Source organism: Argentina anserina, chromosome 7 (assembly GCF_933775445.1).
Source record: "Argentina anserina chromosome 7, drPotAnse1.1, whole genome shotgun sequence".
In the NCBI taxonomy this organism is placed as follows: Eukaryota; Viridiplantae; Streptophyta; class Magnoliopsida; order Rosales; family Rosaceae; genus Argentina; species Argentina anserina.
The window spans coordinates 1,933,068-1,947,945 of NC_065878.1; the positions used below are offsets into that span (position 1 = coordinate 1,933,068).

Below are 14,878 nucleotides of genomic sequence, written 5' to 3' on the forward strand. Positions count from 1 at the left end.
TTGATGGTTCAGAGATAGTATTCATCTGATTGGTATTGAACAATTTTGATTTGACTGCTTTTTTAGCACCTGCTCGATAGGGGAGATGTTCTCCCTTCAAGAGAAACGTTAACCTAGCTAGACATATTTGCAGTTATTACCTGACAAGATAGAAACTTTGTGAATATGCAATGTTGAAAAGGTGGAGGAATAACCAATTGATGACACACTTGATTTCCCTGGGAGGGCAAGGATCCTTATTACTACAAATAAAAACGTAACGTTGACTAGTAAAAGAGTAAAGCAATCTATCCAGGTTTAAACTCTTTTATGATGCCTGAGTGTTTTTATTCCAGGTACTTTCTGTAGCTACAAGAATTTGGACAGTTGAATATGATATGCTGAGTTTGTCAATTTTGAAACCTTTTTGCTTTTCACCTTCTAGGATAAGATTATGTTTGTAACACTCAATCAAGAACAGATTTCTTCTTATACCTGTGCCAAGGAGATGGTGGCTGGGAAGGGCAGAGAAAGCTATATTGCTCATACTAAATTGCTAGTGCAATATAAATCTAGAAGAATCTTAAGCACTATGATGCAGATGAGATTCCATCAGAAATGGTCCAACCGTATGTTATCTATGCATGTCATAAGTGGAATCTTGTCTGGTTAGGAAAAAACCGGTGCCCGCATTTGAGCCTGATGTAGTCGAAATGTTTTGGCATGTCAAGGAACCAGAACTTAAATCACTTCGGAACTCATCCGAGTTCAAGTTCTGCATACTTTCATTCAAATTTAAAATTTCACACTTGATAAAAAGTTCCAGTGTTTTCTTTCCGTTTTGTTTCTTGTGAAGATGATAGTTTGAATACTTCTGTATTCTACTTGCTTATGAAACTTTCTGTTTCAATTGTTTCTATTGATTCTCTCAACATTTTCAATCTAGAAAACTTCTGTTCTTTAACAGTTGCTGTGCTATGACATTTTGCTTTACTTATTGGTACTTAAAATTTATATTATGCAGTGATTCATTAGACAGATAACTTTTGAATGTTCCAAACATAAATTTGCTAAAGTTTTTTTTTGGGGTAATTCATTATACACCCAAAAATCAACACCCATTTTAAAATAAACCCACCTCTACAACTCTTTCAATTAGGTTGAATAAAAAAGGAAAAATAAATTATTTAATATAAGAAACCAAACCTGCTATTGATTAAAATTACTTTTCTTGCCACTAATACAAACAATAAGATATTTCTAAATCACTTAATTATAGCTTCCATCCAATCATTGTTGAAAATTATGTACAAAATTCCATAATTTAAGCTCACTATATTAATATTTTTATTACAAATTTGTAATTCTTTGTCTTAATTCACGTTGTTTTTAATTAACTTTATGTCTTAATTATGAATTATTCTATAATACTAACTATTTTATTTCAATTAATTTCATAATTATTGAGAAAATCATGAAACTTTTTAATAAAACATATGAAAAAGTTAGGTGAAAATGAATTTCGATTTATAGAAGATATGTATATATAGGTAGTTTTTGGCTATATGCATAGGATATTTGATTAGATACTTTTTGTAGTTAACTTGAGGTTTTGAAAATCATCTGGTGTGTAGGAAATTTATTTTTATATTTATTTTCATTTGATACCTATGTATTAGAGTCATTTTTTATTATACCTCTTCGTTAGATTTGTCACTACATTATACCTATATTTAGTTAGAAGGTTATAGTACTCAAGCCCTACATAATAGGTAAATTAGAAATGTAAATAACTATAATTAAAAAACTATCTCGATCAAAATAATATACCTAAAAAGAAGAGAAAAAATAACAAAGAACAATATCACTATGTACCTTATAATCAGATATCATTCGTGCTTGTACAAAGACACCAATTATGAGTGTAAAAGTGAATATGCAAAACTCTTACTCTCATTTGAGCCATTTCTTCCCCTTCTCCAACCCTTTCTTTTATTTCAAAGTAATTTTCCGATTATCAGTCAGTCTGTTGAGTCACATGCAAGAAAAATTATTGATGCTTGTCTTCTTTCCCTAATTTCTTTGAAGCAAGTAGAAGTTTTTTCTAAAGATTCAAATGAAATGGGACTTTGAACTCTAGGTAAAATATGAAATTGTATTACCTACACATTAGGAAATAAAACTATATCACAAGTATATGTATACACACACACACATGCACTTAAGGTATAAAATCAAGAAAGTCATAATGTAATTGATTATGATGCATTTAAATGGAGTTAAATTTTAGTTTAGCATTCAAAATTCAAACTTATGTTGAAATTGAGAAAATACTAAATTTTGTTTTAGTTAATCTGAAGGACAAAATGGTGAAGACATAAAGAAATGAATAAAAATAACAATAATAAATGCTTAGTATATATATGAATTGGGTCTAAATCTAAAGAAAAATAGGATATGAGTTTATTTTTTAAAAAAAAGCTCCAAAATTGAGTTTATCTCTAATTTTCTCTTTTTTTTCTCTCTTTTTCTCTGCATAAATCTGATACTATTACGTAGAGTTTTATTTTGTGATTTTTCGGTCAAACGAGCTTTATATTTCATCCTTATCTATAAGTTCTCCCAGTAGATTTTCAATTGTAAAATCATTTTATTCCATTACATTATACCTAGTTGACACACTGGCTTATCATCTATACATTTCGAAAGGACCAGGTTGGCCTTTTAGGACTATCCAGATATTTGTCAGTTAGAGTCTGCAGATGCGTTCTTAAAAGATGCCACAACCACAAGTGAAATTTTGTCTAGGAAAGAATAGGTTGCTGCACTTGCACTTGATGAAGTAGAAATGCTGAACCACGCAAGCAGGGGGGAATAAGAAGGCTTGATTGAAATTTGTCCCCTCTCAGCGATACATCAATCTACAACAGTTGGTGGAATTTACAAGATCTACTTCACTATTCTGTGTGATTGGTTGAGAGAATGTTGAGAGGTGTTGGTGGAAGGAAACAAACCACTGAAACCAGAGGAGAAGCTCATATCGCCTTGCTGATCTATAATAGTTAAATGCTGACCACTTGGGAAATTGCAGTAGTGCATTTGGATTTGTCCATTAGACTTTTGAGCAGAGTTCTGTGCCTCAATTGTTCAAATCAATTAAACCGTGCGACTACCTTTCCTATCATTTCTCACAGCATTTTGAAGGTAGAAGTATTTTCTGGTTTTCAGATATTGTGCTATTGAAACTTGAAAGTCTATGTCAAACTCTTAAAATTGCAGACATTCATATTTTCTGATGCCCAAGTGATTCATAAACTTGCACATTTGACTTAATCTTTTGTGTTTCAATTGAACTATGCTGTACGTATAGCCTGTAAGATCAACATGTTTGATTAGTCACCCCAGTTACCCAGTAGTTCTCAAACTAAAATCAATGTCGTCATACTAAAGTGCTACTACTGTGTTCAACTTGTCCAAGCTAAACTGCGGCTCTCATTTTGAAAGAGAGATTGGTGTGCAGAAATAGCCCTTCATGGCTTCATCGTCTCTTTTGTGTTAGTATACTCAGAGGTCTGGTCGGAGCAAACAAACCGGAACTATCACCTTGTTGATGCATATATTAGATTAGCCATTACAATTCTGGGTAATGTAATTAAGCACTTTAAGTGCAAATGTTTCATTCACGAATATGAAAAATCCAAAGAATACTCGGCAAGAGACTTGGAGGGAGTCGCATGGTTGACACCGCATGCAGGTGAGGAACAGCTTGTGTCAAATGCAGAAAAAACACACGTAAAGCTCTATCCATGCATGCAGATTTTCACCACGTGTCAATAGCTCACATCGTCCATCTGCCGCCGCTGGAATTGGAGACAAGTCAGACGACCGCAATACCACTTTAAAACCCTCTTCCCTCAGTTCCCTTCTCCATACACGTACTGAGATAACATCTTCACCGCTTGAGGAAAGCTCAAAATGTCTCAGACGCAGCAGGGGAAGGAAGAAGACTCTAATGTGCAGGTGGAGAAGTTATCAAACAATGAGGAGAACCAACACAAAAAAATTGATCATGAAGGGAAGGATCAAAAGGAACAGCACCCACTTCCACTAATGGCCTTGAATCATGTATCGAGGCTTTGTAGGAATGTGGAGGAGTCGGTAGATTTCTACACAAAAGTGTTGGGATTTGTCAAGATTGAGAGGCCACCGGCTTTAAATTTCAACGGTGCTTGGTTGTTTAACTATGGAGTTGGGATTCACTTGGTGCAGTCCAAGGATGAGGAGATGCGCCCTGCTGCAGATCAGGATCATTTGGATCCCATGGACAATCACATCTCATTTCAGGTTCCTTTTTTCTTTTTTTCTTTTTTTTTTGCAATGGAACTGTTCAAATGCAAGTTTTTTTTTTTTGTTAGTCACACACAATTTAGACCTACATGCTTTTAGGATAGTGGGTCTGATACGAACAATAGCATGTACTTGTTCATGGATAAGATTCGTAGTCATACTTGAAATGTTTAAAAGGTCTAGCTTATTTATACTTGTTCATTGCTAATTTCTGGAATTTGAGTCCTGAGTTGCATCTCCCATGCCAGTGATGCTAATTGCTACCATGCTAGGTAGGAGTTGAATTTTACATCTGAGCTAAAATAATGAAAGAGGGCAAGACAACATCGGTTTAGCCTAGTAAGCTGCCAATGAGGATAAACCCGACTAAAATTACTACTATTGATTTGTTCAAGTCAAATGAGCCATTTTATTTAGACCATTTCTATATATAGTATACTGTATGCTGTGATTTGGTAATTTATGAACTGAATTTGCAGTGTGAGGACATGGATGCAATAGTGAAGAAATTGGAGGAGCTAAACATAGAATACCTGAAGAGGACGGTGGAGGATGATAAAAACCGGGCAAAAATTGATCAAATCTTCTTCAATGACCCTGATGGATTCATGATTGAGATATGCAATTGTGAGAATCTCAAGCTTGTTCCTGCAGGTTCCATGGGCAAACTAAAGCTGCCATTTGATAGGCATATTCCTCCTGTAGATGTGAGCGACTGAGGTATTGGTGGCAATTAAAGGAAGTAACTTTATCAACCACTCTCCTATTTGCCCACATATGATCATCTTCCATTCTTCCTAGATTAATGGCGTGTGTTGTTTTCATTTAGCATGCTTAATAGTTTATTCTAAAACTCTGAATTTTTTTATTAATTTATTTTTATCTTAAATTCAATGATAATAAATATATTAACAAATTTAGAGTTCCGGGTTTATCGTTTAGGGAGTTTAGGATTTTAGAAGTTTTACAGTTAGTGTAACGACCCCAAAATTCTGGGCTTAAAAACTCAAAATTCTAAAGTCGTTAAACACAAAATAATCTCAATAAAATCGAAATTATTCAAATGTCACAGTGGAACAATTCTGAGTTCTCAATTCCACTCAGACAAACCAATTATTACAACCCAAATTATAATCCATACATAAAATGGAAATGTAATAATCCTCACAAATCACTCACAAATCTCACAAATAACATCACACCAATTCACGCTAAAACCTCACCACAAGTAGGATACGAACAACTTCGAGCCTCTGTAGTCGTCACTCAACCTCCACTAATCAGCACCTGCGGAATTATCCCCTACACCATCGAATTGGTGCACCGGGATTGTAAACACAAACCCGGTAAGCTTATAGCTCGTATGAGTAAAATCAAAATATAATTCGCATATCAAAATATATGAAAGATCACAAAACAACAAATATAAATGCCCTCATGAGTCAATGGACAGCCCATCTGGTTGTTCCAAAGAAATATGAAATGAAACGCTCATGAGAAAATTAAGTAACCCTTCTGGTTACCAATTGCATTTATAATACGGGTACCAAGAACGCTGGTACACATCTGTTACCCCTCTCGTAATACACCGCTGATATTGGATAGCCACCCGCTACCCAACATCCAAAATAAACTGAGTACCCATGAGCAGATAACCACCCGTTACCTCACATGCAGTACTAAGGCAGACAGACTAGAGCTCTAACTGTATCGTAACTTTCGCCCGGCCAAAAGCTAGATTCTGACTTGTCACATACGTACAATAATCTCACATCATATTGTACCAAAAATCAGGTCCGAAGACAATTCACATTTTAACAATCTCAATGTTAAAAATCACGTACAATAATCTCACATCATATTGTACCAAAAATCAGGTCCGAAGACAATTCACATTTTAACAATCTCAATGTTAAAAATCACGTACAATAATCTCACATCATATTGTACAAATCAACGTCACAATAAAATCATGATAGTATATTATATAGCAAACTATATATATATATATATATATACGTATTTAATTACCATTTGTACGATATATATATATATATATAATTCATTATATCTTATACATGTCATAATTTATAAACACGTCCGAAGACAAAACGTTTAACAATCTCCACATAAAACTCACATGCTTGTCATCAAAATGATCTATTTTAAATGAATTCATAACAGTATATAATATAGCAAATCATATATATATGTACTTATTACCATTTTTACAATATATATATATTCCTCTATATTGTATACTTGTTGTATTTCAATATTTAAAACTCTTGCAAATATCTTAGAATCACCGCAAGGGTAGATTCCTAAATGTGTGAGATTTTACTCACCTTATTGACTTGAGCGTAATTCCACAATTCCCGAAGATAATTCCTTTCCTTGATTTAACGATCACCTTGAAAAGATAAGAAAAGAATTTAGAATCGTTTCGTAACCTTTAAATGCCGAAACAGTAATAATCGGATACTATTCAGCAATTTTCGGTTTTACGAAGTTACTGTTCAGTGTTACTATTCACGGTTACTGTACAAATATACCATTAATACGTATTCATGTATGTATAAATATTATATACGTATTTCTGTACGTATAAATATTATATACATATTTCTGTACGTATAAATATTATATACGTATTTCTGTTCGTATAAATATTATATACGTATTTCTGTACGTATACGTACTGTTTAAATGTAAATACAATCCCAGTAAATAAAATTTACTAAATTACCCTTTTACAAATTACTTTTTACATTTACTGAAAGTAATTTATATTTACATTTACCGTAGGTAAAATTTAATTACATTTACCGTACGTAAATAAAATTTACATTTACCGTACATAGTAAATTACCAAAATACCCTTCTGTCAAAACTGTTCACACCGCCGCACGTGGCGGCGCGTGTGCCTCCGGCAGGCCGCGCGTGGGTTCCACGCGCCGAGGCTAACCACGGCGCGTATCACGCCACCGCCACCACCACCACCAAACTTCTTCTCTCTTCCTCCTCTACCTCCCCACTGCCTCACACCGCCCATAGTCCCCTCCACGCTCCCACACGCGCCGCCTAATGCGGCGGTGTTCATAACCCTCCGATCCTCACAAATCCAAACCAAATCCTTCACAAATCATCCACAATCCATCACAACAATCACACAAGGTTAATTCTTACCTCAATCAATGTTTTGGACCGTCAGATTCATCGGAGGAGTTCCAAAAAACCATCGTGGGGGCTCGGGTTCAAGGTGAGGCGATCGCTGGCGTCGCCGCTCGAGGCGAGTCTCTCCGTAGGTTGATTCGTGTCGTGGAGGGGGAGAGCGAGCTCGTGGTGGTGGCGTCGGGCTCCTGCGATGCCGGCCACGTCGAAATCGACTAACCCGAGGTCGAGCTGCGTCGGCGTTCCTCGATCCCCGCTCGGGGTGCGTCGCCGATACTACCGGTCGCTGCGTCGTGGTCTCGCGGTCTCCGTGACACCGGCGGTGTCAAACACGGAGGTGGGTGAAGGGAGCTCGTCGGCTTGGAAGGAGAGGGTCGGGGAGAGAGTGAAAGAGGGAGAAGGAGGGAGGCGCGGGGTGAGGGAAGGAGAATAGGGTTTCTGAAAATGGAAACCCTATTCTGATTAATTTCCTTTTATACCCTTTTCCAAATCGGAAACTAACTTTCTGACGTTAATAACTTTTACGTACGACGTCCGATTCGAACGCGTCACATATCCACAAACTCGTATCAACGAGCTCTACAACTTTCGTGAAGGAAGTTTTCGCAAACGATCGACGGAATAAAAGTCGATATATACGTTGCGGAATTGTAACGTTTTTCTTATTAAACGTCCCGAAAACGTTTCCGTTTTTCTTTTCAAAACATCGCAAACAATCACGTTCTTTTTAAATCGAACTTCACAACTTAATAGAATTTAAATTAAGCCAATATTCTTTGGAAATTTAGGGTTGTTACAATCTACCCCCCTTAAAGGAATTTCGTCCTGAAATTCAAGCTCACTCAACAACAACTGTGGATATCTGGTCATCATGTCTGACTCTAGCTCCCAAGATGCATCACCCTCATCATGGTGACTCCACAATACCTTGACTAACTCAACTTCTTTCCTCCGAAGCTTCTTTGTGGATCTATCCAGGATACGAACCGGCTCGACAACAAATGTGGCATTTTCCTTCACTTCAATGGTGCTATGATCGATCACATGTGACTCATCTGGTACATACTTCCTCAGCATGGAAAAGTGGAAGACGTTGTGAACGCCCGACATGCTAGTAGGCAAGGCTAGTCGATATGCTAGTTCGCCCACCTTCTCAAGTATCTCAAAGGGCCCAACGTACCTCGGTGCCAACTTTCCCTTCTTTCCGAATCTTACTACACCCCTCATGGGTGAAACTTTCAAGAACACATGATCACCGACCACGAATTCCACATGTCTCCTCTTCAAGTCCGCGTAGCTCTTCTGTCTGCTCTGAGCGGTCCGGATTCTATCCCGAATGATCGAGATCTTCTCCGTGTTTCCTGAACAACCTCTGGACCCATCAGTGCCTCATCACCAATCTCGGCCCAACAGATCGGTGAACGACATGATCTACCATAAAGAGCCTCATAAGGTACCATGCCGATGCTGGAAAGGTAACTGTCGTTGTAGGCGAACTCAATCAATCTCAAATGCTTTCACAGCTACCTTAAAATCCAGCATACAAGCTCTCAACCTATATTCCGTCACCTCAAACTTCCTCAATCAGACAATCTGTCACATGTCCTAACAATAATAGTCGCATGTGAGCTACTCAAAATATAATCATCCTCCCGAAACATAATGATGTTTTCAGCATGGGGGCGTCAACGCCCTCTTTTGTCTAGTTCACCACTCTCTTGCGATTTGACAGACTATCCTCACGTCATGAGTTAGCTCCTACCACTAAGCATGGTCAAAACTCTCAACATCTAACATGAGTCAAATCAATGATTAACACATGCCTACTACTTACATCACACATAGTGGTTTTCAAATAAACGTGCTTTATCACGACAATACCTTCATGACTTCACCACAAATCATCGTTAGAATAACGAACCTACCATTCCTTCCAATCAACAAAATAATCCCCTTTCATGATCATCTTGTTATAACCATAAAAAGTTGTCGTGCATGATACCCATTCAAGTACCATATTTGTATCGGCAACACGATAAAGAAATCTTAACTCATTGAGTTCACAACCACCACAGAACACCACCTTGGATTAAGAATTACTCTAAAATAATTCACCAGAGAATCGACTAATATACGCACAAGGCAGTAGAGAACCTCTACCGCCACCACAAGAGTGACGCATCACGCATCCCATCACAAATGCCCCAGTCCATCATCTAAGATATTGGTTCCTCCCACCGTTGTAGTACTAATAAGTTTAGTAATTACTTCAACAGAACCCGATATTAGGTCCACCATCTCCTCAAAACTAACCCAAAATGATCGTTATACCACCACTTTAAACAGTTGTTTCTTTACCTTCATTAAGAACCCTCATGGCCAATGCATTCGGCCAAAATAACTTCTCAGCAAGCAGTAATATAATCGATTACTCTTTATCGTAAAATTTATCCCTTGTTGAACACTTCAATCAACTTCGCCTTATCCAACAATAAACAATCTGATGTATAGAGGAAAAGAACCTCTAAGTCTCCAGCACTAACGCCACTTGCACTTGAAAAGAAAATTTAGTCCTCAACCATTTCTTTACCAGTCAGAAGGTACCTGTCACGTCCAATTCGTTAAAACATCATTAAGCTAAGGTCATCTCATACCTTACCTTCAATAAAGTTACTTCACCGCCATTGCGTCTCATTTGGACCTGTGGCATTATGAAGTTCCAATCCCCAACACCAAAATAATTAAATCCTGAAAGACCAGTGTTCTCATTTAAATGCTCATCTAGCAAATAATTAATTCATATCGCCACCTTGAGATTTCTCTATCACCTTATATTTCTTGCTCAGCCAAGAACAATGCGTAACATCAATTGTCTATAGCCGAACCAAAACAAGTTTGGAATGTCACGTCGACAAAATGTGAATCTCAATTCAATAATTGTATTATTACTTTATGGACGTATCATACGCCCTACCACTCTGTTACCAATAGCGTTAGGGATGTTAGTCACGAAAATTTTCGTTAACCACCTCTAACCTATGGTCTACACATCTCTTACCTGAACATAATATCTCAACCTTGTTAGGCTTCAACTTAGATTAGTTGCATAACTAAAATCTAGTCCCTAACATTTAAACATTAAACATCCCTCAATATAGGGTCAACGCTCTCTATCAAGACTCATTGATAGCTCTCTGCCTTGATAAGAAACTATATACTCAAACCTGTTAGCATTCCGGTATCTGGATCGCATGTCAAACTCAGAGAGTATTGTAGCCTCTCCAAGCTGATCGCACCAGTAATTAAGTCTTTGAATTCATTTGTCTCATCCATACGACGTCTTCGTTATATGGTTATAACACAGTATCTCCTGAAATGTCTCACTTTACTCTGATATCACAACGATGTCTGTGATAGCTACTTCAGATTCACATACTCAACATATGCCATGACTCAAACTCTCATGGCATTATCCGCCTCGAGTCAAAGTTATGAAACTCTGGTTTCCTGGGTCTACGAATGAACCCACCATGTCAAAACAATCAATCATCGTGTACTACGTACTCAACCAATCAATTCCTATGATCACATCATAGGTGTGATCCAAAATCACGATCAAATAAGCAGAGAACTCTCCACTTCCAATCACAATAGGACAAGCCTTTCATTGTCTCCAATTCGAGGAACACTCCAAATGCGAAGTGACACATAAAGAGTTTCTCATAGATGTAGGAGTCAATCCTACCATCTCCTCTACCGAACAATCACTAATAAGTGTCGATATCATCTTCTTCTCTTTCTGAGGGTACTCAATCATTTTTAAATAGATTATGATGCCCTCGATCCAGTGGTCCACTACCATATGATCCAGGCCTCTATGAAATAAGACGTTGACAGACGATTAAAGTCCTTGATCAACTTAACACACGACTATCGTCGTCTCTAACGACAGCAGCAGAGTCAACCTGTTCTGCCCGTGGAGCAGTCTCCTCCTAAAGGTTCTCCACATTGTGAACATGGCCTGCAACCCTACCTCGGCCGCGACCTCTCGCCCGTCCTCGGCCCTGTTCACGGCCCTTTTTCCAAATTCATCACCATTCAACAATTAACACTCAGTCATACATCTGAAGTCTCGAATTCGACAAATAGGTCCAACCAATATCAATCGTGGAATTTCAGAAGAAGGTGAATCATCGGAGTATCGTCACAATACTCTCTACATGACCAAACCATAAGGTATGGCTCCTAACACTCTCGCGTACCCGACAACATATCAATACCGAGGAGCATGTGATGGGTGCCCGCCTGCAGTCGGATCATCACTCCCGGATGGTATAGATAATCGCCAAATACGCACTTAGGCTCTGATACCAACTGTAACGACCCCAAAATTCTGGGCTTAAAAACTCAAAATTCTAAAGTCGTTAAACACAAAATAATCTCAATAAAATTGAAATTATTCAAATGTCACAGCGGAACAATTCTGAGTTCTCAATTCCACTCAGACAAACCAATTATTACAACCCAAATTATAATCCGTACATAAAATGGAAATGTAATAATCCTCACAAATCACTCACAAATCTCACAAATAACATCACACCAATTCACGCTAAAACCTCACCACAAGTAGGATACGAACGACTTCGAGCCTCTGTAGTCGTCACTCAACCTCCACTAATCAGCACCTGCGGAATTATCCCCTACACCATCGAATTGGTGCACCGGGATTGTAAACACAAACCCGGTAAGCTTATAGCTCGTATGAGTAAAATCAAAATATAATTCGCATATCAAAATATACAAAAGATCACAAAACAACAAATATAAATGCCCTCATGAGTCAATGGACAGCCCATCTGGTTGTCCCAAAGAAATATGAAATGAAACGCTCATGAGAAAATTAAGTAACCCTTCTGGTTACCAATTGCATTTATAATACGGGTACCAAGAACGCTGGTACACATCTGTTACCCCTCTCGTAATACACCGCTGATATTGGATAGCCACCCGCTACCCAACATCCAAAATAAACTGAGTACCCATGAGCAGATAACCACCCGTTACCTCACATGCAGTACTAAGGCAGACAGACTAGAGCTCTAACTGTATCGTAACTTTCGCCCGGCCAAAAGCTAGGTTCCGACTTGCCACACACGTACAATAATCTCACATCATATTGTACCAAAAATCAGGTCCGAAGACAATTCACATTTTAACATTCTCAATGTTAAAAATCACGTACAATAATCTCACATCATATTGTACCAAAAATCAGGTCCGAAGACAATTCACATTTTAACAATCTCAATGTTAAAAATCACGTACAATAATCTCACATCATATTGTACAAATCAACGTCACAATAAAATCATGACAGTATATTATATAGCAAACTATATATATATATATATATATACGTATTTAATTACTATTTGTACGATATATATATATATATAATTCATTATATCTTATACATGTCATAATTTATAAACACGTCCGAAGACAAAACGTTTAACAATCTCCACATAAAACTCACATGCTTGTCATCGAAATGATCTATTTTAAATGAATTCATAACAGTATATCATCTAGCAAATCATATATATATGTATTTATTACCATTTTTACAATATATATATAATCCTCTATATTGTATACTTGTTGTATTTCAATATTTAAAACTCTTGCAAATATCTTAGAATCACTGCAAGGGTAGATTCATAAATGTGTGAGATTTTACTCACCTTATTGACTTGAGCGTAATTCCACAATTCCCGAAGATAATTCTTTTTCTTGATTTAACGATCACCTTGAAAAGATAAGAAAAGAATTTAGAATCGTTTCGTAACCTTTAAATGCCGAAACAGTAATAATCGGATACTGTTCAGCAATTTTCGGTTTTACGAAGTTACTGTTCAGTGTTACTGTTCACTGTTACTATTCACGGTTACTGTACAAATATACCATTAATACGTATTCCTGTACGTATAAATATTATATACGTATTTCTGTACGTATAAATATTATATACGTATTTATGTACGTATAAATATTATATACGTATTTCTGTACGTATACGTACTGTTTAAATGTAAATACAATCCCAGTAAATAAAATTTACTAAATTACCCTTTTACAAATTACTTTTTACATTTACTGAAAGTAATTTATATTTACATTTACCGTAGGTAAAATTTAATTACATTTACCGTACGTAAATAAAATTTACATTTACCGTACACAGTAAATTACCAAAATACCCTTCTGTCAAAACGGTTCACACCGCCGCAAGGCCGCGCGTGGGGTCCACGCGCCGAGGCTAACCACGGCGCGTATCACGCCACCGCCACCACCAAACTTCTTCTCTCTTCCTCCTCTACCTCCCCACTGCCTCACACCGTACCGCCCATAGTCCCCTCCACGCTCCCACACGCGCCGCTTAATGCGGCGGTGTTCATAACCCTCCGATCCTCACAAATCCAAACCAAATCCTTCACAAATCATCCACAATCCATCACAACAATCACACAAGGTTAATCCTTACCTCAATCAATGTTTTGGACCGTCGGATTCATCGGAGGAGTTCCAAAAAACCATCGTGGGGGCTCGGGTTCAAGGCGAGGCGATCGCTGGCGTCGCCGCTCGAGGCGAGTCTCTCCGTAGGTTGATTCGTGTCGTGGAGGGGGAGAGCGAGCTCGTGGTGGTGGCGTCGGGCTCCTGCGATGCCGGCCACGTCGAAATCGACTAACCCGAGGTCGAGCTGCGTCGGCGTTCCTCGATCCCCGCTCGGGGTGCGTCGCCGATACTACCGGTCGCTGCGTCGTGGTCTCGCGGTCTCCGTGACACCGGCGGTGTCAAACACGGAGGTGGGTGAAGGGAGCTCGTCGGCTTGGAAGGAGAGGGTCGGGGAGAGAGTGAAAGAGGGAGAAGGAGGGAGGCGCGGGGTGAGGGAAGGAGAATAGGGTTTCTGAAAATGGAAACCCTATTCTGATTAATTTCCTTTTATACCCCTTTCCAAATCGGAAACTAACTTTCTGACGTTAATAACTTTTACGTACGACGTCCGATTCGAACGCGTCACATATCCACGAACTCGTATCAACGAGCTCTACAACTTTCGTGAAGGAAGTTTTCGCAAACGATCGACGGAATAAAAGTCGATATATACGTTGCGGAATTGTAACGTTTTTCTTATTAAACGTCCCGAAAACGTTTCCGTTTTTCTTTTCAAAACATCGCAAACAATCACGTTCTTTTTAAATCGAACTTCACAACTTAATAGAATTTAAATTAAGCCAATATTGTTTGGAAATTTAGGGTTGTTACAGTTAGTGATAATTAAGACTAAAAATTCTAAACTCTAAATCTAATAAAT

General features: G+C 37.9%; 1 protein-coding gene across 1 annotated transcript; it reads left to right on the forward strand.

Annotated features, from left to right (window-relative positions):
• The first annotated feature begins 3,954 nt into the window (after positions 1–3,954).
• On the forward strand, positions 3,955–5,045 carry LOC126802688 (glyoxylase I 4). Its single transcript, XM_050530354.1, has 2 exons — positions 3,955–4,323; positions 4,806–5,045. Exons 1-2 carry the CDS (start codon positions 3,955–3,957, stop codon positions 5,043–5,045), a joined length of 609 nt encoding a protein of 202 aa, XP_050386311.1.
• Positions 5,046–14,878: the final 9,833 nt, after the last annotated feature.